General features: G+C 42.5%; 1 protein-coding gene across 1 annotated transcript in view; it reads left to right on the forward strand.

Moving 5' to 3' along the window:
- The window catches only part of LOC129824415 (MORN repeat-containing protein 1-like), an 85,382-nt gene extending 61,470 nt beyond the window's left edge, over nt 1-23,912 (forward strand). The window contains exons 14-15 of the mRNA XM_055884052.1: nt 16,966-17,036; nt 20,616-23,912. Coding sequence (XP_055740027.1) covers nt 16,966-17,036; nt 20,616-20,758 — 214 coding nt within the window. The 3' untranslated portion in view covers nt 20,759-23,912. The remainder of the gene's footprint in view (nt 1-16,965; nt 17,037-20,615) is intronic.
- The last annotated feature ends 1,412 nt before the right edge of the window (nt 23,913-25,324 follow it).

Consider the following 25,324-nt stretch of genomic DNA (forward strand, 5'->3'; position numbering starts at 1 on the left):
CTCGGTCCCAGCAGTGGCTTGGGTAGTTGATGTCCTTGATGATCTTTTTGGCCTTCCTGTGTAATCGGGTGCTGTAGGTGTTGGTCAATTTCTTCAACAGATGATCAGATCTATATAATTATGAAACATATATTAGTAATGGAAAGGAAACAGACTCTTTGTTTAAGTATTAAATATATCCTTTAGCAATACAATTGTAGGCAGAAGTTGGTACAGAGTACAGTATATGATAGCTCTCCCCAGGTTCTGCAAAGTGTCTTAAGACATCCTGTAACTTATAGCATCCCCAGTTCCCCTTGCGTGACTATCCCTGGAAACAACATTTTAATAAATCTAACCTCCCCCTGGCAGCAGCAACCATCTTATTGACCTTTCATCACAAGTATAGGGTCATAACAAGGTGAACGTGTCTAAGCATCTTCTGACAGGTGGCTGTTTTCATCAGGCCTGCTGCAGCCTTGTGTTCTCAGAAAACCAGTCGTATTCTCAGAACCTCAGATAGCCACGGTGGGGCCCAGACAGGAGGAGTCTGAGCGTAGGCAATTTCCGCCTTCTGATAGTGTCTGAAGGGCACAACACTCAAAACAGGTGTTAACACACACACAGAGGTCTCCTGAGAGGGGACATAACAGTTTATCATAACACACTTTATTAACCCTTTAAAAGGTATAAGGCCTTGGTTTAATCCCTTCAGTATCATGGAGGGTAGGTAGTTTGCCCCGGTGATGCGTTGTGCAGACCGTACCACCCTCTGGAGAGCCTTGCGGTTGAGGGCGGTGCAGTTGCCGTACCAGGCTGTGATACAGCTCGACAGGATGGTCTCGATTGTGCATCTGTAAAAGTTTGTCAGGGTTTTGGATGACAAGACAAATTTCTTCAGCCTCCTAAGGTTGAAGAGGCGCTGTTGCACCTTCTTCGCCGCACTGTCTGTGTGGGTGGACCATTTCAGTTTGTCTGTGGTGTACGCCGAGGAACTTAACTTTCTACCTTCTCCACTGCTGTCCCTTCGATGTGGATAGGGGGGTGCTCCCTCTGCTGTTTCCTGAAGTCCACGATCATCTTCTTTGTTTTGTTGACGTTGAGTGAGAGGTTGTTTTCCTGACACCACACTCCGAGTGCCCTCACCTCCTCCCTGTAGGCTGTCTCGTCATTATTGGTAATCAAGTCCACTACTGTTGTGTCGTCTGCAAACTTGATGATTGAGTTGGAGGCGTGCATGGCCATGCAGTCGGGGGGGAACAGGGAGTACAGCAGGGGGCTGAGCATGCACCCTTGTGGGGCCCCAGTGTTGAGGGTCAGCGAAGTGATGTTGTTTCCTACCTTCACCACCAGGGGGTGGCCCATCAAAGTCCAGGACCCATAGGTATTCCTTTTATCCAGATGGGATAGGGCAGTGTGATGGCGATTGCGTCGTCTGTGGACCTGTTGGGGCGGTATGCAAACTGATGGGGGTCTAGGGTGGCAGGTAAGGTGGAGGTGATATGATCCTTGACTAGTTTCTCAAAGCACTTCATGATGACAGAAGTGAGTGCTACAGGGCGGTAGTCATTTAGTTCAGCTATCTTTGCCTTCTTGGGTACAGCAACAATGGTAGCCATCTTGAAGCATGTGGGGACAACAGACTGTGATAGGGAGTGATTGAATATGTCCGTAAACACACCAGCTAGCTGGTTTGCGCATTGTCTGAGGACGCGGCTAGGGATGCCGTCTGGGCCAGCAGCCTTGCGAGGGTTGACACGTTTAAATGTAAATATTTAAACGTTTTTCTCACATCGGAGAAGAGGGGGTTGTGCAGTTTGTTAGCGTGCCGCAACGGTGGCACTTTATTATCCTCAAAGTGGGCAAAGAAGGTGTTTAGTTTGTCTGGAAGCGTGAAGTCAGTGTCCGGGACATAGCTGTTTTTCTTTTTGTGGTCCCTGATTTCCTGTAGTCCCCGCCATACATCCACGGTTTCTGGTTAGGGTAAGTTTTAATAGTCACAATGGGTACAACATCTCCAATGCACTTCTTTATAAACACACTCACCGAGTCAGCATATGTTGTTCTCTTGATGCTTCCCGGAACATTTCCCAGTCCGTGTGATCAAAACAATCTTGAAGCGTGGCTTCCGATTGGTCGGACCAGCGTTGAATGGTTCTCGTCACTGATACATCCTGTTTGAGTTTCTGCCTATAAAGATGGTAGGAGCAAGATGGCGTTGTGGTTGGATTTGCCGAAGGGAGGGGGGGGAGGGTTTTGTATCCATTGTGGAAGTTAGAGTAGCAGGGGTCGAGGGTATTGCCCATGTGCGTAGCGCAATCAATATGCTGGTAGAATTTAGGTAGCCTTGTTCTCAAATGTTCTTTGTTAAAATCCCCAGCTACAATAAATGCAGCCTCAGGATGTATGGTTTCCAGTTTGCATATAGTCCAGTGAAGTCCTTGTTATAGTCCTTGATTGGCTGTCTTGGTGTCTGCTTGAAGAGGAATGTACACAGCTGTGACTATAACAGATGAGAATTCTCTTGGTAGGTAAAATGGTTTGATTGTAATCTAGGTGGGGTGAGCAGAAGGACTTGAGTTCCTGTATGTTGTTATGATTATAACATGAGTCGTTAATCATGAAGCATACGCCCCCCCGCCCTTCCTCTTCCCAGAGAGGTGTTTATCTCTGTCGGCGCGTTGCATGGAGAAGACCGGTGGCTGAACCGATTATGGCAACATATCCAGAGAGAGACATGTTTCTGTGAAACAGAGAATGTTACAATCTCTGATGTCTCTCTGGAAGGCAACCCTTGCTCCAATTTTGTCTACCTTGTTGTCAAGAGACTGGACATTGGCTAGTAGTATACTCGGGAGCGGTGGGCGATGTGCACGTCTACGGAGCCTGACCAAGTGGCCGCCGCTGTCTGCCCCTTCTGCGGAGCCGTTGTTTTGGGTCGACTATTGGAATTAGATCCATTGTCCTGGGTGGTGGTCCGAACAGAGGATCCGCTTCGGGAAGGTCTTATTCCTGGTCGTAATCTTGGTAAGTTGACGTCGCTCTTATATCCAATAGTTCTTCCCGGCTGTATGTAATAACACTTAAGATTTCCTGGGGTAACAATGTAAGGAATAATACATTTAAAAAACTAAATACTGCGTAGTTTCATAAGAACTCGAAGCGAGGCGACCATCTCTGTCGGTGCTATCTTGGGCTTCGCCATCTAGCACTCACATTTGTAATCATGAAATGCTTTGAAAGGCTGGTTATGGCACTCCATCATCCCAGACAATCTAGACCCACTCAAATTTGCATACCGCACCAACAGATCCATAGACGATGCAATCTCAATTGGGAGGGAGGGAGGAGGGAGGGAGGGAGGTCGTCAGTGACCTGGCAGTGTGGTGCCAGGACAACATACTCTCCCCCAATGTCAGTAAGACCAAGGAGCTGATTGTGGGGGGTGCGGACAGCCCAGTACATCACTGGGGCACAGCTCCCTTCTATCCAGGACATATATCAGGCAACGTGAAAGGAAGGCCCAGAAAATTGTTAGACTCCAGCCACCCAAGCAATAGACTGTTCTCTTTGCTTCCGCACGGCAAGCGGTACCGGCGCATCAAGTCTGACACCAACAGGCTGCTGAACAGTTTCTATCCCCAAGCAATAACATGCTGACTAGACGGGCGTGCGAGCGTCCACGTGCGCCATTGCATTACCATCACAAACTGGACTGGAGTGTGGACCACAGTTCATCTTTCAATCACCCACGTGGGTATATTACACGTTTCTAATTTTGACAGAAAGTTGTTTCATTTCATTTCATTTCAAGGCTCCCTAGCTAACGAAATGTGTATGACATTATTATTCGTAACCCAGAACCGTTTGCTTTGCTAGTTAGAGCTTAATGTTAGCTAGCAAACATTGAACCTGGTTGGTTAGCTCCCAGCAGATTCATGCAGGGTAGTAACGACATGATTTGGCACTATGTTCATTGTTGTTTAACTAGCTAACATTAGCTGGCTGGCTCGTTCGCTAACGTTACGTGACGTTGTTTACCTAGCTAGGTTCATTGTTTACCTAGCTAACAAGCTACAGGTGTCAGTAAACGTCTGCAAAAAAGTGTAATGAAATTGTTGCCAGCAGAGCTGGTTTGGCTGTTTTCGTGTTATCCAGAGGTAAACAAACCATTGGCCAGAGCGTCTGGTGTGCGCTCTTAACACTCCAAGGGCGAAACAAGATGGGTGAGGCTAAAGCTTAAGAGGGTGTGAACGATGTTGAATGGGTGTAGACAAAGAATAGCTCTTCAGTAGATAACAAAACATTCAAAGGCCATTTTCTCAAGTGACTTTACAAGTTTATCAACTTTCAAAGCAGAATTACTTTCCCATTGTTCCTCAAAAATGCAGTGTATGATATACAATTTTGTAGCTCTGAGTCTCTACTTTTCTGCAATGTAAAGAACACAATTTCAAATTTTGCTACATAAGACCGAATCCAGGTGGTGAGTCACATATGCTCCTATAAACCAATGAGGAGATGGAAGAGGCAGGACTTGCAGCGCGTCAAGCATCAAAAATAGAACCAAGTTCTACTTTAGTGCCTGGCTACGAAGAGCAGTTTGGATGAAATGATTGAATAACATGTTTTGTGTAAATTGGCGACATGGACTATCTGCATTAACCCTTCTATTTTATTTTTGCACTGTCTCTATGCACACTCACTCACTCACACACTCACTCACTCACACACTCACTCACACACTCACTCACACACTCACTCACTCACTCACACACTCACTCACACACACACACATTCATACTGACTCTATACACACGCATACCTAGTTACCTTACCCTACCACTCCAGTATCCCTGCAAATATGGTATTGGCACTGACCCTGCATATAGCTCACTTACTTTCCTGTGTTGTTCTTATTTCTATTTCTTGTGTTTTTGTTCCACTTGACTTGTTTGTAAATGTTTTCTAGTACTACTGCGTTGTTGGGAAAGAGCAAGATCCTTATGGATCCTTGCAGAGAGGAAAAGTTACAGCATAAAGGGAAAGGGGGATACCTAGTCAGTTGCACAACTGAATGCATTCAACCGAAATGTGCATTAAACCCAACCCCTCTAGGTTACATTGGATAGATTTGACTCATTCTGTATATTGAAAATATTCACGCACACACAGCGTGTGGTGCCATTGCGAGAGAAAAATGTCACCCTTAACGATATGGTGACACCACCAACCGTTTTCCCCCAAATATTCTTGAAAAACTCAGACTTTAACAAGAGAACTAAAGCAAACAATAACATTTAGAGTGTAGTCTGGAACTCAGGTAATGGAGCCCCGGGCACTGGCGACATGATCAACACTAAATAAATAATGTGTAACCACGGGGAGGCTAACCGCCCGCCCGGCCTCCACTACTGGGAGTATTCATGTTTTACAGTACAGCTGCTGCTCTGTTTTAATGAACTACACAATGAGAGCTGGGCTGCCGCTCCATCAAATACTACATTCCCTCTCTCACTGCGGTCTGCAGCACTGTCTGGTAATTACTCCCATTGTGAAATTCCATTCCATAGAATACAGCTGCATGTATTACTGTTCAGAGTTGTTGGCAGCTGAGATTTCACTTGTTTTCTTGAACTAAAGCAAGGGTGTTGGAAGTTGTAAAAAAATTTAAGAGATGTTGCAATGTATTGGATTAGTATTTTTTAAGTGTAGGAAATTATGGAGTACATCAGCAAATTGTCATTTTCAAGGGTCATTTTGCTCTGACTATAAATGTTTGTGCTGTATGTATAGTGGGGTCTGAAATGATTGACATCCTTGATAAAGATGAGCAAAAATGAATGATACACACTGTAATAAAACATTTGGTAAGTATGTCTTTAAACTATAAACGTAACATGTAAAGTTTTGTTCCCATGTTTCATGAGCTGAAAACAAAAGATCCTCAAAATTTTCCATATGCACAAAAAGCTTATTTCTTTTAAATTTTGTGTATAAATTTCTTTACTTGCCTTATAAACTTGGATTAGCTAACACAACGTGCCATTGGGACACAGGAGTGATGGTTGCTGATAATGGGCCTCTGTACGCCTATGTAGATATACCATTCCAGCTACAATAGTCATTTACAACATTAACAATGTTTACACTGTGTTTCTGATCAATTTGATGTTATTTGAATGGTCAATTTTTTAAAATTTTCTTTCAAAAACAAGGACATTTCTAAGTGACCCCAAACTTTTGAACAGTAGTGTAATTGGCAAAGGTGGGCATGTACGTAATCCATCCATACCCGTCATGACACACTCACTTCCACATCTTGTTTTGGACACGACTGACGTTATGACCAAAATGTTCCTATTTACACTTTCTAGTAAATCTTGACACTAGAATTAATGTTTCTGATTCATACTGATGGCACATAGGCCATTTGTAACCAAGAAGTTGATTCTAGGAGGCAGTTCCACTTTAAGGTCAACGGCATCATGAACTTTACCCAGTACCAGGACATTTTACCCCAAAAACCTGGCTGCCTCTGCCAGGAGGCTAAAACAAGACAATAACCTCAAGCACATATCAAAATCCACAAAAATGGTTAATTAGCCACAACATCAAAATTGTTCTATGCCCGTCTCAGTCTCTCTGGATTTGAAACCCATTAAAAATCTGTGGTTTGAATGGAAGAGGGCAGTCCATCAGCGCAGACGAAGGATATCAAGGAGCTGGAAGGGTTCTGTATGGATGAAGGGTCTAAGATCCCTCCCACTGTTCTCTAACTCATAAAACATTTTAGAAAAAGGCTCAGTGCTGTTATCCTCGCACGGTGAGGCATTGGAAGGTATTACAAATCATTTTGACTCCTTCCATATTTTTTATGTTTTATCACTTTTTCACAAATTCTCTTTCTCTGAGCAATTGTAGTAAATTAAAATAATATAATTTCCCAATGCTTTTGAGTGTACAATACAGTTCGTTATTTCAATTATTTATTTTATAGTTATTTTTGCAAGGGTGTAAATCATTTCAGACCCCACTGTACACTGAGTGTACAAAACATTAGGAAAACCTGCTCTTTCCATGACATAGACTGACCAGGTGAATCCAGGTGAACGCTATGATCCCTTATTGATGTCACTTGTTAAATCCACTTCAATAAGTGTAGATGAAGGGGAGGAGACAGGTTAAAAACATATTTTTATGCCTTGAGACAATTGAGACATGGATTGTTATGTGTGCCATTCAGAGGGTGAATGGGCAAGACAAAATATTGAAGTGCCTTTGAACGGTGTATGGTAGTAGGTGCAACTGGTTTTAGTGTGTCAAGAACTGCAATGCTGCTGGGTTTTTCACGCTCAACAGTTTCCCATGTGTATCAAGAATGGTCCACCACCCAAAGGAAATCCAGCCAACTTGACACAACTGTGGGAAGCATTGGAGTCAACATGGGCCAGCATCCCTGTGGAACGCTTTCGACACCTTGTAGAGTTGAGACTGGTCTGAGGGAAAACGGGGGTGCAACTCAGTATTAGGAAAGTGTTTTGAAAGTTTTGAACACTCAGTGTATGTTTGTGCTGTATGCTCTGTCCACTACCAGAACCACAAGTCTATGTACTTAATCTGTCATCAATATTGATACTTTATACTTTTCCCCCCATATTTCTGTGTGGCTCAGAAGGGCCTATTGCTTCTGCAGTTGGTCCATCTCTACGCGCAGTCTTTCACTGACGTGATTTACAGTAGCAGGAGGTAAACCAGCGGGCACGACAACCCCACATACACACATTCTCCTCCTCCAAAGGCTGCACACAAAGGTTGAATCATAAGAAAACACACAATGGCACAAGCGAGACAGCTCCCACCACTCTCTATGCACCAGCCAGGAGAATACATTGTACATTAACAATACCAGAGAAGAAAAAGTGGCTTTTTATACACCTACTGAATAGGTCTGAAAAGCTAGGCTCTGTTCCCATTGGCGGTGGGGGATAATAACTCAAAGTATGTGCGCTGGGGGGGAGCTTCGGTTTACTCTGGGGTTTCACTGTCTTCACTCCCTAATCCCCTCAGCTCTGTTGGAATAGCTCTTCTGTGACGTAATGCAGGGAGGGAGCTGAAGAAAAAAAACTCATAGCCAAACATATTGAGGGGGGATTGTATAGTATTGCAAGGGGACCTAGCTAACCCCCTCTGAATAAAAAAAGCCTCTTGTATGGAGTGTGCATGTTTGGTACGTGCATGCGTGTGTATGTACGTGCATGCGTGCCTGAGACATACCCAGGGTAGAACACAGTAAACCATTAGGCAACGGCAGGAGAAGTGTTGAAGAAAAGTTCCCCCAACTCTCAGATATAAATCTGGACTCTGTAGAAAAGGTAAAACCCTGCAGGTGGAACTGTGAAAAGTTACATCCTACCTAGATGGTGGAACCTGAAGTGTGCATCTTTGATTTGTTGCATCAGGTGAATTGAGTAAAGGCGATTTACAGGGATCATTGGTCGCCCCTTGAGTGACGTCCCCCTCTCAAAAGGCAGCTCCATATCCTGTTTACAATAAACTTCTGCACTCCATGGGTTCTCGCTCTTTCACTCTCCCGCTTCTCCGTCTCTTTCGTCTTCTGCCGCTGTCTCGACAAGACGTAAAGGAAAGGGATCCTCTCTCTCCCCCCCCCCCGAGGGGCAGTTTCAGACAGAGAAGCACACTCTCAAAGACATACCCATCACCTTGTGTATTCATTGAAAAGGAACAGCCGGGGGGGGGGGGGGGGAGAGACTGTATCTCCCGGGGGTCCTTTGTAACCTTAATTTTTCCCCCCTCTGTCTTTTTTCGTAAAGATCTTTGGAATGTGCTCTCCAGCTGTAGGAACCATAGGTGGCTGACGTGGGCGTTAACAATGCCCCCCCCCCCCCCTCCTTACACCCCCAGCTCCATCTCCATGTTCTTATTCACAGAAGTAGGTCTAGGGCTAGTTTCCTCAGAATGGCACCACTGCGTATTTTGAAGGCCCCATGTCTGAAACCACAGGTTTGAACCCTCCCATTCCTTTAGTCCTGCAGCGTTCTCATCTTTTGAAAGCTTTTCAACCGCAATAGTGAAATCTCTCACATTGGTACGCCAGCATAATGCCATAGACGGAGCCTCCGAGAATGTTGCGGAAAAAGCAGATGAATGGCAACAGACAGCCTTGTGACAGGAAAGCCGTTATGTGACGGCTTCATAATGCGACAGAGTCTCGGATTCCAAAGCCTAACAGCCCCACAATAATCGCTGTACTCCCTCGGAAAACCAGACCACTCTCATGCACGACTACTGCTAACCAATGTAATTCCATCATTAGAACCCAGTCCCTTAAATCCTTGCCGAGCTTTTTAAAATTTACAATGCTAAAACCTAAATGAGGGAAAATAATTATTCACACACCGACAGTTCCCTCCAAAATGTCACATCGGTTGTTTATGGACAATATGAATTATAGTATGAAAAGTCGGTGGCCTTTGGGGCGGTGTTCTATATCTTGGTTCAGTTTCTGTGGCTCTTTCTTCAACCTTCAGCAATGCCTTGACTTCCCCCTCAACTTCCTCTCCAAAGTATAGGCTTGCATAGCCTTTCAGTCAATCTCAGGTTAAAGAAAATACAAAAAATGTAAGCTTGGAGCCGAAGTAAAAAGGCTTTGTTTGAAATGAGGGACCTTGAGTAACCTATTACGTACAGGATTTGAGTCCTGTTAATTATTTCCTATTGAATTGAGTGGGTTATATAACTTAGCTTGGATCTGTCTTCTGACACGATTTTCCACTGCTGGAAGGAAATAGCTCGAAGTCCACCATATTAATGAACCCCATGTGGACAGTGGGCGTTAATGTATGTAGAGCTCTTGAAATGAAGAGTTTTACCTGTCTATTTCATTACATATAGTATGTATGTTGGCTACTTTAGTGTGTCTGTACTTCTCAAAAGTTTAGTTACTGTTATATTACTGTTCTGTTTTTCTATTAAGCTGATATTGATGATAGAGGCATTAAATACCAAAAGAAAGGTTCTGAATATTTTTTTTTTTTAGGAGATGTCAGCCTTGGGATTGTTATGTACTTGCCCAACGATGCTGTTGGGGGCAGGAACAGAATGTTAAATCACAAGTCACTATTAGAGGGTTACCTAGAGATAGGTCAGCTCAAATCAACATTTCTGTCATTTCCATATCGTAAAAGTGTCCTCCAGTCAGCCTGATTTCCAAGGCATGTATTGCATATCCGCCCAAAACCTCAACAGTCTTCATTTCCAAAAGGAATGGAAAGAATGTAACCTCGCCTTATTACAACTCAATGTCCTTAAATGTATCTTGAAATCGGCAAAATAAGTTACATGTGTAACATGGGTGTATTCGGGACACTTAAAGGGGAACTTGGCTTCATTTTTTGGCTTGCTCCTCAAGAAATGGTGGTGGCCATGACAGAAGCCAAACTTCAGTTGGCTTGGTGGTGTGGTTTGATGTGGGTGTTTCTTGGCTGTGTCCTTGCCACCACTAAGACACACCCATCTGTCAGAAACTTGCCTGCAGCTGTTTCCCCCCCACTCAATAACCACAAACAAACCTCCTGCAGGTTGAGTTCAATAACTACAGGCAGATGTATGAGGAGATGCTGGAGGAAGCTTTGAATAGGTCAGTAGCCTTCAGAGTAACATGAGAATGCAATTGCTGAATTTACGTAGATATTCTAAATGAAGTGTTTTGATACCTTTCAAATGTAGTGAGGTCCATGTATAGAATAAACAACACTTTACCTAATACCATAGCATCAGTGTTCTGCTAATGTAACAATGTGCACATTTCATCGTTCATTGTCATTTCCACCCGATACAGATATTGTGCCTGTCGGCATTTTGTCTGGTGGTAAAGGGGTTACCTTGGCAAACATGTCAGAGTGGTCATATCTTCCTGTGTGGTGTCCTGTATACAACAGGAGTTCCCTGATCCTAGTGCAGAAGACAATACAATTAAAAGTTGTGTCTAGAAAATGTTTTATGCAGAGTTCCAGGTCTCTCTCCAATCAGAGACATCAGTATCAAGCCTGTCAGTCTGGACTTCACAGCATCTTGCAAGTCTCCATGAACAAAATTGCATTTTGTTCTCAAGAAAGGACAAAGCTTTTTGCTAATGCACTTCACAACCAAAATGAGTCTACTAATTGTATCTGCTTGGCTGGGGAATTAGCCTCCTATTTTGTCAAGCCGTGTATACAACTCTTCAGATTTCACACAACATACATTACCTGTCGTTGTTGAGGAAGCCGTCTGTGCTATCTGGGCAGTAACTCGGAGCACTATCGGAGGCCTCACGATGGCGTATCCTTTTCATAGGAGTCGAGGGAGACTCTGGCAACAATGGAGGAGGTGTCGTAAGTGTCACGTTCCTGACCTGTTTTCTGTTTGGTATGTGTTTTATTGGTCAGGGCGTGAGTTGGGGTGGGTAGTCTATGTTATGTGTTTTCTATGTTGGGTTAATGGGTTGCCTGGTATGGCTCTCAATTAGAGGCAGGTGTTTGGCGTTTCCTCTGATTGAGAGCCATATTAAGGTAGGTTGTTCTCACTGTTTGTTTGTGGGTGATTGTTCCTGTGTCTGTGTAATCCACATGGGACTGTTTCGTTCGTTCGTTCGTTTTAGGTAGTCTGTTCCTGTTCTTGCGTCCTTCGTCTATATGTAAGTTTGTTTGTTTCAGGTCTGTTGCCTTCGTTTATTGTTTTGTAGTTTGTTCTAGTTTTTTGTCAGTGTTTTCGTCTGTTCATTAAAGTCAGTATGTATTCATCACCCGCTGCGCCTTGGTCCGTTAATACACCACCAGACGAACGTTACAGTAAGGGTACTTATGTCACATGACACACGTTTATTCTGAGGTCTTGCCTGACAAGCTGTGAAAATAGCAAGGGATCAGTTAATGAAATTATTTTTTGAGGTGGCTTAACGATTCCAATCATATTGCTGGGCATGATTTGATACCCACCTTTGCTCTTTTTGGTAGGTCCCGGCATGACCAAGGGATCAACCATCCCTCAATTATAAGCATAGCTCGAGAAAATAATGGAACCTGGTTGAAAAAGTTTGGGGTCAAGAAAAGAAGAAACAAAAATCCATTCAAATAGCATCAAATTGATCAGAAATACACTGTAGACATTGTTAATGTTGTAAATGACTATTGTAGCTTGAAACGGCTGATTTATTATTATGGAATATCTAGATAGGCGTATAGAGGCCCATTATCAGCAACCATCACTCCTGTGTTCCAATGGCACATTGTGTTAGCTAATCCAAGTTTTTCATTTTAAAAGGATAATTGATCATTAGAAAACCCTTTTGCAATTATGTTAGCACAGCTGAAAATGTTGTTCTGACTAAAGAAGCAATAAAACTGGCCTTCTTTAGACTAGTTGTGCGGTTTTGTCACATCAGCGCTGTTGCCGGAGAATTTAATGTTCATTTCTCTAGCATAAAGTTGTTTTAGAGAATATGGCAGACCGCAGACCACGTGTACCCACGCCAGCCCAAGTACTCCACATCCAGCTTCTTCACCTGTGGGATCATCTGAGACCAGCCACCTGGACAAACTGTGGGTTGGCACAACTGAAGAATTTCTGCAAAAACTGTCAGAAACCATCTCAGTGAAGCGCATCTGTTTGCTCGTCGTCCTCACCAGATTCTTGACTTGACTGCAGTTCGGGGCCTTTACCAACTTCAGTGGGCAAATGCTCACCTTCGATGACCACTGGCATGCTGGAGAAGTGTGATCTTCATAGATAAATCCCGCTTTCAACTGTACCAGGCAGATGGCAGACGTATGGTGTCGTGTGGGTGAGCAGTTTGCTGATGTGAACGTTGTGAACAGAGTGCCCCGTGGTGGCGGGGGGGGGTTATGATATTGACAGGCATAAGCTTCGGACAACTAACACAATTGCATTTTATCGATGGCAATTTGAATACACAGAGATACCGTGATGAGATCCTGTATCCGATCCAGTATCGTGCCATTCATCTGCAGCCATCACCTCATGATTCAGCATGATAAATCATGGCCCCATGTCGCAAGTCTACCATTCCTGCAAGCTGAAAATGTCCCAGTTCTTTCATGGCCTGCATACTCACCAGACATGTCACCCGTTGAGCATGTTTGGGATGCTCTGGATCGACCTTTACGACAGCGTGTTCCAGTTCCCGCCATTATCCAGCAACTTCGCACAGCCATTGAAGAGGAGTGGGGCAACATTCCATAAGCCACAATCAACAGACTGATTAACTCTATGCGAAGGAGATGTGTCGCGCTTCATGAGGCAAATAGTGGTCACACCAGATACTGACTGCTTTTCTGATCCACGCCCCTACTTTTATTTTATACGGTACAGTATCTTTGACCCAACAGTTGCATTTCTGTATTTCCAGTGAAATCCACAGATTAGGGCCTCATAAATTTATGTCAATTAACTGATTTTCTTATATGAACTGTAACTCAGTAAGATTTTTAAATGGTTGCATGTCGCGTTTATATTTTTGTTCAGCGTAATTATAATCTCAAAATGGTATGAACCCTATATCAGTCAACAGAATCCAAGCAGTCTTATCAGTCTACTCTTGGCCTACTTGAAGTAGGCTACACATTGAGAGCGTGCGTAATCGTGCATGCTGAACAGCTTTCAATATCTGGGAAAAGGTTCATATCAGGCAGCAGTGTCGTAAAATGTGGTGATGAGGCTTGTGGAGCCTCACATTGGCAAGGAGAGAAATGCCACCGTGGACAATTTGTTCACTTCACTGTCATTGGTGAACAAGATGCTTGCAAAGAAAACAAGCCACAAAGTGAGACGGGAGCTCCCACCCTCTGCTCAAAATAAGGAACCTGCACAGCCATTGTATTCCACAACAGTGCTGAAGAATGACAAGACAACAGGGACACAATAGACAGAAAACCGGAAACTATTACACACTACAACCAAAAAAATGTGTATGTCACCGTGTGTCAAGCAAGTGAAAGTTATGAAGATTTGTCAACGAGGGATAACAGCTAAATTAAATCCAACTAATGTTATTGCGTGAAGACGCACACAATGTACGCATGAGCTGACAATAGTTTACTCTTTCTGACTGCTGTCATAGCTACACTTACAGTGCATTCGGAAAGTATTCAGACCCCTTCTTTGAGAAATGTTTGTAAATGTATTAAAAATAAACAGAAATACCTTATTTACATAAATATTCAGACCCGTTGCTATGAGAGTCCAAATCATCCTTGAAATGTTTCTACAACTTGATTGGAGTCCACCTGTGTAAATTCAATTGATTGGATATGATTTGGAAAGGTACCCACCTGTCTAATATAAGGTCCCACAGTTGACAGTGCATGACAGAGCAAAAACCAAGCCAAGACAGGATTGTGTTGAGGCACAGATCTGGGGTACCAAAACATTTCTGCAGCATTGAAGGTCCCCAAGAACACAGTGGCCTCATCATCTTAAATGGAAGAAGTTTAGAACCACCTAGAGCTGGCCGCACGGCCAAACTGAGCAATCAGGGGAGATGGGCCTCAGTCAGGGAGGTGACCAAGAACTCGATGGTCACTCTGACAGAGCTCCAGAGTTCCTCTGTGGAGATGGGAGAACCTTCTAGAAGAACAACCATCTCTACAGCACTCCACCAATCAGGTCTTTATGGTAGAGTGGCCAGACGGACGCCACAGTAAAAGGTACATGACAGCCCGCTTGGAGTTTGCCAAAAGGGACCTAAAGGACTCTCAGACCATGAGAAACAAGATCTTCTGGTCTGAGGAAACCAAGATAAAACTATTTGGCCTGAATGCCAAGCGTCATGTATGGTGGTGGCAGCATGCTATGGGGATGTTTTTCAGCGGCAGGGACTGGGAGAATAGTCAGGATTGAGGGAAAGATAGATCCTTGATGAAAACCTGCTCCAGATCGCTCAGGACCTCAGACTGGGGCAAAGGTTCACCTTCCAACAGGACAACGACCCTAAGCACACAGCCAAGACAACGCAGGTCTCTGAATGTCCTTGAGGGGCCCAGCCAGAGCCCGGACTTGATGCCGATCGAACATCTCTAGAAAAACCTGAAAATAGCTGTGCAGCGACGCTCCCCATCCAACCTATCAGAGCTTGAGAGGATCTGCAGAGAAGAATGGGAGAAACTCCCAAAATACAGTTGTGCCAAGCTTGTAGCATCATAACCAAGCAGACTCAAGGTTGTAATCACTGCCAAAGATGTTTTAACAAAGTACTGAGTAAAGGGTCTGAATATTTATGTAAATAGAATATTTCAGTTGAAACATTTTTTATATATTTGCAAACATGTCTGAAAACCTATTTACATTTTCATTATAGGGTATTGTGTGGAACTTTGTATCCATTCACTGATTGTTATAATATACAGCAAATTTCAACTGAGTTCCGTAGACTGGTCTTCCCTGGCTGTATGACCCTGCTGGGACACCTGTCACCATCTGATCCTGCTAAGACATGATGAGTATAGTGTTGTGTACTGACTGTGCACCATGACAGTGTAGCCTGTAGTGCTGTTTATACCGTGTCATTGTGAAAAGATAGGGAAATAGCTAGGGAAATTGACAGATCAATAACGTTACATTGCTATACTGACTCTAATAAAAACTCACATTGGGCTGTCAAAAAACATCAGAAAATCAGTCTTCAATTGTTTGGCTGCTGGTTTCATCGTTTGATTCAGGTCTAGTGTGATTGAGACAAAAAAATAATAGCTAAAGTTAGCTAATGGTACATTAAAAAAAACGACTACAAAACTTTTCCATACACACAACAGCTGTTAGATACTGCTGCCTAACAGAGCTGAACTGGCTGTAGTAGCTACCGTAAATGCTAGCTAGCTAGCTAGTTCATTCCCTTCAGACAGAACTTCAGTTGAGAGGGGATGAAACATTAGCTAACAGTACATGTCAGTTACAATACTCAGCCCTGGGAATAAATGCTTTTTAACATTTTAAGTCAAACAGCAGTTACCTTGCCGGCTACATCAATCAAATAAAGAGTAGCCAGTTTCTGCTCTGTTTGCTTTTACAACTTGGAGAAAAGGCGCAACACGTACACAGACAGTAGCTGCAGACAGCAGCACTGTGCTGGTCTTATAAGCCAGCCTTTCAGAAGCTTTGCACGCCAAACAGCCTACCCAACTACTCTGAGGTGCTTTTTGTATCACTGTGCAATGATAAAGCAATTTTAGAATGTGTGCGGATCATGCCCCCCCCCCCCCCCCCCCCCATCCCCAGTGAAAGCCACCTGGGTTTTTGGATGAACTCAGAAAATAAGGTCTGTGGTAAACGTAGGCTTAGGAGATCTGATACGTTTTGTTCTATGAGATCATCTTCATCAGCAAACTTAAAATTTCAAACATTTATGTAACTTAAAAAAGCACATAAAGGCTTCATAAAGGTCATGTTAACTGACGGATATTATTTCATTGAACAAAACCTATAAGATCTCCTAAGCGTGTGTTAACCTCAGACCTTATTGTCAGTGTTTACCCAAAAACCTATTCTTTCCCCGTTCATTTTTGCCATAGGAATAGCTGAACGAACAGAGGTAACTCATTTCCGGATTTTAGGACTACAAACTGGTGAGGTCTATAATCCTCTCTTATGGCCCTCTCAATATATTTTTGATCTCATGCAGCGTTCATATACATGTATGTATGGATGCAGTCGAGATAGCAAGACCCTAACTACACTGTAAGATCGCTTTCCGCTCTTCCGTACTCCGCCCAAAACATAGTATGTACTGTTTGATTCTATCTTTCCCATGCTAAAATATTTGTGAAGGTACACTATGGGTTTTTTGTGGCAATGGATAACAGTGGATAGAATGGGCTCTGTGCCATGTTTAATCGATTGATTTGTAGGCCCCGATTCCGTGATGTTCTTTAAATTAATTGATCAAGCTCTTCTTTCTCTCTCTCTCTGCAGGTCAAGCACGGGGTCTTGTTTTACCAGCAACATAAAGAAAAGCTCCATTGACAGCAGGAGTGTGAGGCCAGGTGACACAGGCGTCTTGCACCCATTATTTTAGAGGGGGCACGAAGTACGTGAGGATGGGGAGGGGGCTCCGGAAGTCTGAGACTTCAACTGTATCTAGCTGGCTAGCTAAAGCCAACTTCATAAAATTGCTAGGTGGCTAGTATTACAAAGAAACAACAAAACCTTTTTGTTTTATTTATTCATCAAGAAGGAATCAATAGCTTGATCAAATTAATTTACAAACATACCTCCTGTGAGTCCTGCCCATCACCGGCAGCGAAAATCAAACGTTGTGTGTGTCATTCAAAACTCTTTCTTCTCCTCCACTACCGTAGCATATCTTTTGCTCTGTGGTGCACCTTGGAGTGAACCGCTTACTAGGGAGAATGGGGGGGGTACTCTTTGCGTGGTCCAGTCAGTGTGCCCCCTCCACAAAGTACAGATGACAGATATTTTTCTAAATAATTATGATAAAACGTGAGCTTGAAAATGAAGTTTAGTAATTAATTTAAAGGCTAATTCCGCCACTTTTTAACCTCAAATTCATTATTTCCAGCTCCATACCACTGTCTAGATATGTGAAAATGGTGTGTTTCTATGATCTCTGGTTAAAAAGATAAGAATAAAGGTCTTAAAAAATGCTTCTCTGTGACATCCCAGGGTAGGATTAGAAAGTAAGAGGGAGGACGTTTTATTGCTCCCCAAGCCAGTAGACCTTACAGTGAAATGCTTACTTACAAGCCCTTAACCAACAATGCTTTTAAAAGTTAAATTATATTAATATTAGTTATATGGATTATTAATTAATATTAATTATATTATATATTAGTTATATTATTGGGTGTTAAGTAAAACAAAATTGAAAATAAAACAAATAATTCAACAGCAGCAGTAAAATAACAAGCGAGGCTATATTTTGAGGCTGATTCCTTGACCTGTCAATGTTTTTAAGTTGCTGTTTTATGATTTTGTTATACTCTTGTGAATTCAATGGTTTTTACTAGATTACTTGTAGTTTTTCATGTTGTCTGTCTGTAATTGTGTAATGACATGGTGCTGCCTATCATTGGCAGGACGCTCTTGGAAAAAGAGATTTCAAATCTCAATGAGCCCTTCCTGGTTAAATAAATAAATAAACAGGGGGTACCGGTACAGAGTCAACGTGTGGGGGCACAGGTTAGTTGAGGTAATTGAGGTAATATGTACATGTAGGTAGAGGTAAAGTGACTATGCATAGATAAAACAGAGTGTAGCAGCAGTGTAAAAGAGGGGTCTGGGTAGCCCTTTGATGAGCTGTTCAGGAGTCTTGTGGCTTGGGGGTAGAAGCTGTTTAGAAGCCTTTTGGACCTAGACTTGACTGGTATTGTGCTGGAGATAATGAAAATGAAGTTGAAAAGTGGTGGAATTGCCCTTTAACATCTGAAAAATGTGAGGGGGCACGTGCCCTATGGGCATGACTCTTCTGCCAAGTGAGATTGAGTCAGATCTGCCCTATGGTCAAGGTAAAGCCTTTTGCCCATTTTCAAGAATTGAAACTTGAAGACCCCTGGCAACAAAGCGGAAAGGAAATCAAAAAACAAAAATGAAACAAGTATAAAGCAAGTGTTTAACAGATAATAACAGAGCGGAACTTATTACAGCAATTCCATTACCCTCTCCTTTCACAGTGTTTCGTGTATAAAAAGACTCATTATATAAATATATGTTGGGATATGAAAATAGATTGTGCCTGGTGACGACCATGCAGAAACTGAGCACCTGTCCGCAAATATCCCTTCCCCTCTGAAGTAACCTGCATGCTGGCGTTTTATTTCCAGTGGTGTCGACCTCTGTGGATGTTTTCCATGGTCTTCTCCCTTCAATGAGTGCTCTGGGAGCATTTCGGCGAGGAGCAGGGAACAGGCAGCAGCTCTGTAATTTTGCATTCCTCCTGCTTTTGGAACTAAAGATGCTCTCTTTTCAGTTTTTTGTAGATTTATTTTGCCTTTATGATATTTCCAGCCTTGCCTAAGGACACGTTATCTAAGATGGAGGATCAAAAACAATACAAAATGTGAGAAATCTCACTCTGCATTATGTTTAACTAGCATACTGTCTGCGTGCAAACACATGCACACATTTGCACGTTCAACCAATTGTGAACAAAAAAAGTGACATTTAGATGTTCCCCTAGTTACTTATACTATGTACAACTCATATACCATGTATATCTATACGAAATATACAATGCAAAATAATTTGACTTGCACTTTAAGTTAAGAATATTCTCCGAACTGTTTTAGATGTAGCCTTTTATACCCTCTTACACGCACACACAAGACACACAACAAACACAAACCTCTCCTTCAGCAAATCATTCAGCCCGCGACAGTGATATTTCATACGTCAGGGGACATGTGTGGCGGGCCCATAACTCAGGAAGTGGGGCTTATGTTCGGGGAAGCCTACCCGCTATAGATACTATACCCCCTAAGCTTACAGACCTAATTCCTCCATCCCATAACACTACCTGTGCCTCTGTGTGTGGAGGCATGGTATACGTCCCAAATTGCACCCTTTTACCTAGTGCACAATTTTTTTTACCAGAGCCCTATGGGGGCTATATAGTGCCCTGGTCAAAAGTAATACACTACATAGGGACTAGGGTGGTATTTGGGATGCAACCCATGATGAAGTGATAGCCCGGAGGAAGAATGCCTGCCCCACGGTAAAACGATCGCCTGGCTGCCACTGCTGCTGAGCTCTCTGTGGACTCGAGCAGTTGGCCAGAGGACAACAGCTGAGGAACCTATCGGCCTAGAGGGCCAGGGCTCTGATGTCTTTGTGCCATGTTAACCCAGCGGATTTACAGGGCACAGTGTGATGTCATGGGATATGCCCTGTCAGCTGTGATAGTCCTCCCTTTCTTCGCCTCTCTCTCCGCCTCTCTCTTTCTGGTGACTATATATGCAAGGCGGATTGACCATTTAATATTTTTTTTATAGGCTAGGCTAGTCAGTTAAGAACAAATTCTTATTTACAATGACGGCCTACCCCTGCCAAACTTGGACGACGCTGGGCCAATTGTGCGCCGCCCTATTACCAGAGGACAAAGGAAGAAAGAAAGTGAACTCAGATTTGATCTTTCTGCACATGTGGCGAACCATTTGCTTCTGAACAGCCTTTCTATCTGTGCAATTGCTGTGGTACTGCATTGCCTATGTGCTGTCATTCATGGTTTGATTTCATTCATGGTGCTATGTACCAGGAATCCAGCATAAAGCATGAACTCAACCAGCTATAGTTAGCATTAGCTCCATCATTTTCTTCAGGGACTAAATACTATTTAATCCAGATCAAAATGATTGTGTTGATAGTGTTAAACATTATGGAAATGTAACTGAAATGTAACTCAGACAAGGTCATATCACTGCAGCAGCCAACGCCAACCTTCTGTATCAAACAAAGTCCCTTTGACCCCAGGGAGCACTGAGTCTGAAGCCACCAGCCAACCTGTTAACCCATTGACGACTAGACCCATATTTCCTCAACCTTTGTGAGTTGGGTGTACAATGTCACTTAATATTTACATTTGAATTGCTTTTTTCTCTCTGCCATAGGTGAATATGTGATTATGGTGAAAGATGTCACCAACCCACCATTTCAAGGCCAGACCTTACCCCCAGCATTTGCCCTGCTGCGCTTGTTTCCTGCCAAGACCAAAAGTAAAAACAGCCAGATGGACAAAACCAAGAGTAAGTGACGTCCTTCAACACGTCAGAGACTTTCATAGAAGACTTTAGAAGAGAAGCACGACACGACCTTCAGCACTCAGAACCTCACAATAAACTCTTCAATGGGACATAAACATGTTTGTTCTAGCATCAACTGTCACATCAACTTTGGCATTTATTACTTCAAATTGTTTATACATGGTCAGATTTTCAGCCTCATTTAACCTCAAATAAAAATGAGTGAAATAAAAATGACTGGTGAATGACAATTACTCAACGACCAGCATGGCCTCAAAGAATAGACATAACATAGTAAATGTAAATCTCTGACCCGCCAATTAGTATGATATGTTACATTTGGTATGACAGAAGGTTACTTAAGCCAAAAGGGTCGTTCCGGGGAATGAGTGCCTTTTTGATATTTTTAAGGTCGACTTTGGGCACGAAAAACTGGCCAACTCCACCCCTTTCTCAATATTCAAACAGAAATAGGGTGTGCCTTTGGTGGTTTGTCTGTGTCATTCTGGTCATGCGCGCCACAAACGACGTAGCTAGTTCGTCAGCTAAGCTAGCCAGTAACTCCCCCAGTATGTGTTGACGTCATTTCACAGGATTCGTTGAGCTGTAGAGATTGGTAAGAAAGGGCACTTCTGTAGCCAAATATCTTTTTGTTTGTTTTTAAACATTAAATGACCTGGTATGATGGTGCATTGATTAGTTATACAGTTTAAAGGCTTTATTTTTGCAGGGTTTGACCAAAGTAGACCTTTAACCCTTTGACAAATACGAACACACGGGTGACCATTCTACAGTGGTCGCTGCAGCGTACGCTCAAACCGGTGTGATTAGAACACTTATTTAGAACGTTACGATTGATACAACAGTCAGCGTTTGAGCTGGTTACACTGTTTTTTCACAGAATTGTTTTGGCACAAACACAGTCTTTACAATGTTATGTCCTCAAATGTTCAGACATTCACAGAAGTAGAGACAGCATAACACAATTCTCTTCCAAACTGCAAATTGTAGGCTACATTAGTCGTAGCGCTAACTGAGGTTCATGCGGAAAAGTTCATGCAAATTATGTTCTGACTGGAGATGTGCAAATGTCTGCATACTTGATCTGGGGAAGTGCTTGGGTTCTCCTTGAAGAGAGAAGTTTATCTGGCTCAGTAATGCCTCAAACGTAAATTGTCCGTGAAATGGGCTACTTTTGAAGTGGAATGGGCTACTTCTTTGTGAATTCATGAGGAGGTGGAACACACCTCAATTCAAACTGTTCTTAGGAAGTAAAACTTGTTAGAAAATAATTTGAAATCGACAGGTTGAAAAACAGCCTATGAATAATTAGCAGGCAGCGTGCCTTGGTGTGAGGGCAGCCTGGGTTAACTGTCCTGTTCCGTAACAATCACATTTTAGAACAGTGAGTGCATTCTGACATCACGTGCATAAAACAACTCACGCTGGGGCGACCGTTAGAGATATTTGGAACTCATATTAAAATAAAATAAAAGCCTGTTTTGTTAAATGAAGTGCCCTTTAATGTAGATCACATGGGGAATTTTTATATATAAATAAAGACTTGCTAAAGTGCTCAAATTCAGCATTTTGACATGTCCCTCTATGAACCGTCTAGGAAGATTTTAACCCACTCATCCCCAAAAATTCAAATTTTTTCCACCGTCATTGCAAAGCCCTAGTTATTTTGTTACTTTGATTATTATTTATTTTATGTGATTAGTGATTCACATCTGTTCCTCATTTTAAGTTCAACCCTGTTAGGTGAACCAAACTCTCATTTTAATATGGCGAAAATATTCCTTTTGAAAAAAAATATTCTAAAGAAATGTTGAACATAGTTAGTTCTACTCTTTTTGTAACTTTTCTGATGTTTTATGCTTAAAAACTGAGTGGGTCAAGCATAACACTTCAACCTCTGTTACCCAAAGAGAGACAGGTTAGCAATAAAAAAAAAAATCTGAAGCTTGCATTCAATTGCCACACCTTGTTGCACACAACAAGCTTCCATATCCCCTGTCAGATGAGGATTTATGGCTGATTTAAGATGAAATCGTCAACGTTGTTACATCTACCCTGTTACGGTCTACACTGTTACTTTATTTGGCAGTTAATATGCAATTACTATAGTCATTTTTTTATTTAACCTCTTGAGATGTGAAAATGTTTTTTTTTCCTGAAGTTGAATATGTGCTCTTTATGTCAAAATGTTTATTTTTTTAATGACTTGAAAACCAAAGGAGGGAGGTTAGTCGTGGAGGATAGGTGGGCATATAACGCAAGCGTCTTGGAACCCAAAAGTTGCGTGTTCGAATCACACAACAGACAACTTTAGCGTTTTAGCTAATTAGCAACATTGCAACTAGTTACTATTTTTTAGCTACTTTGCAACTTAGCATGTTAGCTAACCCTTCCCCTAACCTTAACTACCAACCCTAACCTTACGCTGCGAGCGATTGAGGTTATTCCAGGGCTGTGTGTTTATTTTCACTCGTTATACATGTGCTGAACGGTGTCATTCCTGAGAAATGTTCATTTTAGTATGTTTGAAAGGCCAGGATGTCAGACTACTACAGTCAATGAAAAATGAAGTATGTGATAATAATTGGCATGAGAGGAAGGGGGATAACACCATAAGTACTTAAAAAATATCTTTCACTCAGTATAAGTAATTTAACCTTGTACCAGCTATTTACAAGCTAATGGGAGGAAACATTTATGGAAGTGTTACCCAATTCTGTTCTCAAGGTAGGCCTGTATATTGTTGTTCCACTCCTGGACTGTGTCATGTGCAGCTCATTAACGTTGGGTCGAGCTGAGAACCTAAATCACGGCTGACATTAACCTTGTGCTGGAATTCTCCCCTGTGTTTCTCTCCAAAGGAACAGCAATAGCTTATAACAGACTGCATTTGAGCCCCTGCCTCAGTTCAAGCGTTCGGCTCTAATGAAAGTAATTGGACTCAATTAGATTTAAAAGTTTAATAATGCACCGTAATGAAACACAAGGATAACTAACATGTGCACTTCACTGCTTAGAAAACAACAACATGTTTAGTAATTAAGTTTTCAGTGTTCCCACATGACTTGTGCCCCCAAGGTACAACAGCAGAAGTTATCCTGGCTCAGTTTTTTGCAATACTTAAATAAAATGTATTCATCCTTCCCTCTTATCTATTCATTTATTTATACATGCATTCGGATAAATAATTGAGCATAAGCCATGACATGGTAAACCATAATTGTGAAATTAAATGTACAACTCCTACGTAGATATCATGTATTATTGTATAAAAAGGGTGTTGAGTAATCTAAATTCAATTAAACATCTGACAATAGTTAGATAATTATATTGGCACTGCATCAGAGACGAGCTTTTCAATTTAATTTCAGTCGAGACATGTTACAGATTGCCTCAAATCCAGAAGTGGATCAATCATGTGATTATTGAGTAGCCAATCAAACCGCACAATAGTTGGCGGTGGATTAGTCACCTGTTTAATGTGTAGCCAATCAGACTGCACATTGATTGATTAGCCCAAAGAGGGGCTAGAAAAGCCATATTGTGGCACCAGCTGATCATCATAGTTTATTAGCTTTCCAATCAGGTATTATGTTCTTGTCATGTCTTTGTGAGACTAGGCAAATATACACTTCGTGTACAAAACATTAGGAACACCTGACCAGGTGAATCCAGGTGAAAGCTTTGATCCCTTATTGATGTCACTTGTAAAATCCACTTTAATCAGCGTAGAAGAAGGGGAGGAGACGGGTTAAAGAAGGATTTGTAAGTCTTGAGACAATTGATACATGGATTGTGTATGTATGCCATTTAGCTGTGAATGGGCAAGAAAAATGTAAGTGCCTTTGAACGGGGTATGGTAGTAGGTGCAAGGCGCACCGCTTTGAGTGTGTCAAGAACTGCAACGCTGGAAACTGCATCAGTTTCCCGTGTGTATCAAGGTCCACCACCCAAAGGACATCCAGCCGACTTGACACAACTATGGGAAGCATTGGAGTCAACATGGGCCAGCATCTGTCGACACCTTGTAGAATCCGTGCCCCGACGAATTGAGGCTGTTCTGATGACAAGTGGGTGGACAAAAGGTGTTCCTAATGTTTTGTACACTCAGTGTATATTGTCATCCATCCACAACTTAACATTAAAGATAACCATGCCAGGTTCAATGTAATGGAAGTGGATGCTCTTCATGGTCCAAGCTAAATGCGACTTAAACAGTTGCACGCTCTTACTTCAATGAAAGATCCCTACATGAAGAACCTGCCTGAGACTTGTAAGTTGGAGCCGCTTGACCAATGATTCCAATTATGTGCATCACTTGCCTGCTTTTGCATCATCCTACTGCAATGTACAGAGGGGTATACTCAGGGTGCGTATTGTGGGGGGGGGGGGGGGTTCAGCTTCCCTGAACGAGGCATTAGCTCCCCTAAATACAACAAAAGTAAGTAGCGGTGTGTGTAAAAACACTAGGGAAGCCAGTAAAAAAGCCACATTACAACCTATGTTGTGATATTTGCGTTGTTTGCTCTATAACCCATTCGTTCATACGCCAGCGT

The sequence above is a fragment of the Salvelinus fontinalis genome, chromosome 2 (assembly GCF_029448725.1).
Source record: "Salvelinus fontinalis isolate EN_2023a chromosome 2, ASM2944872v1, whole genome shotgun sequence".
Lineage (NCBI taxonomy): Eukaryota > Metazoa > Chordata > Actinopteri > Salmoniformes > Salmonidae > Salvelinus > Salvelinus fontinalis.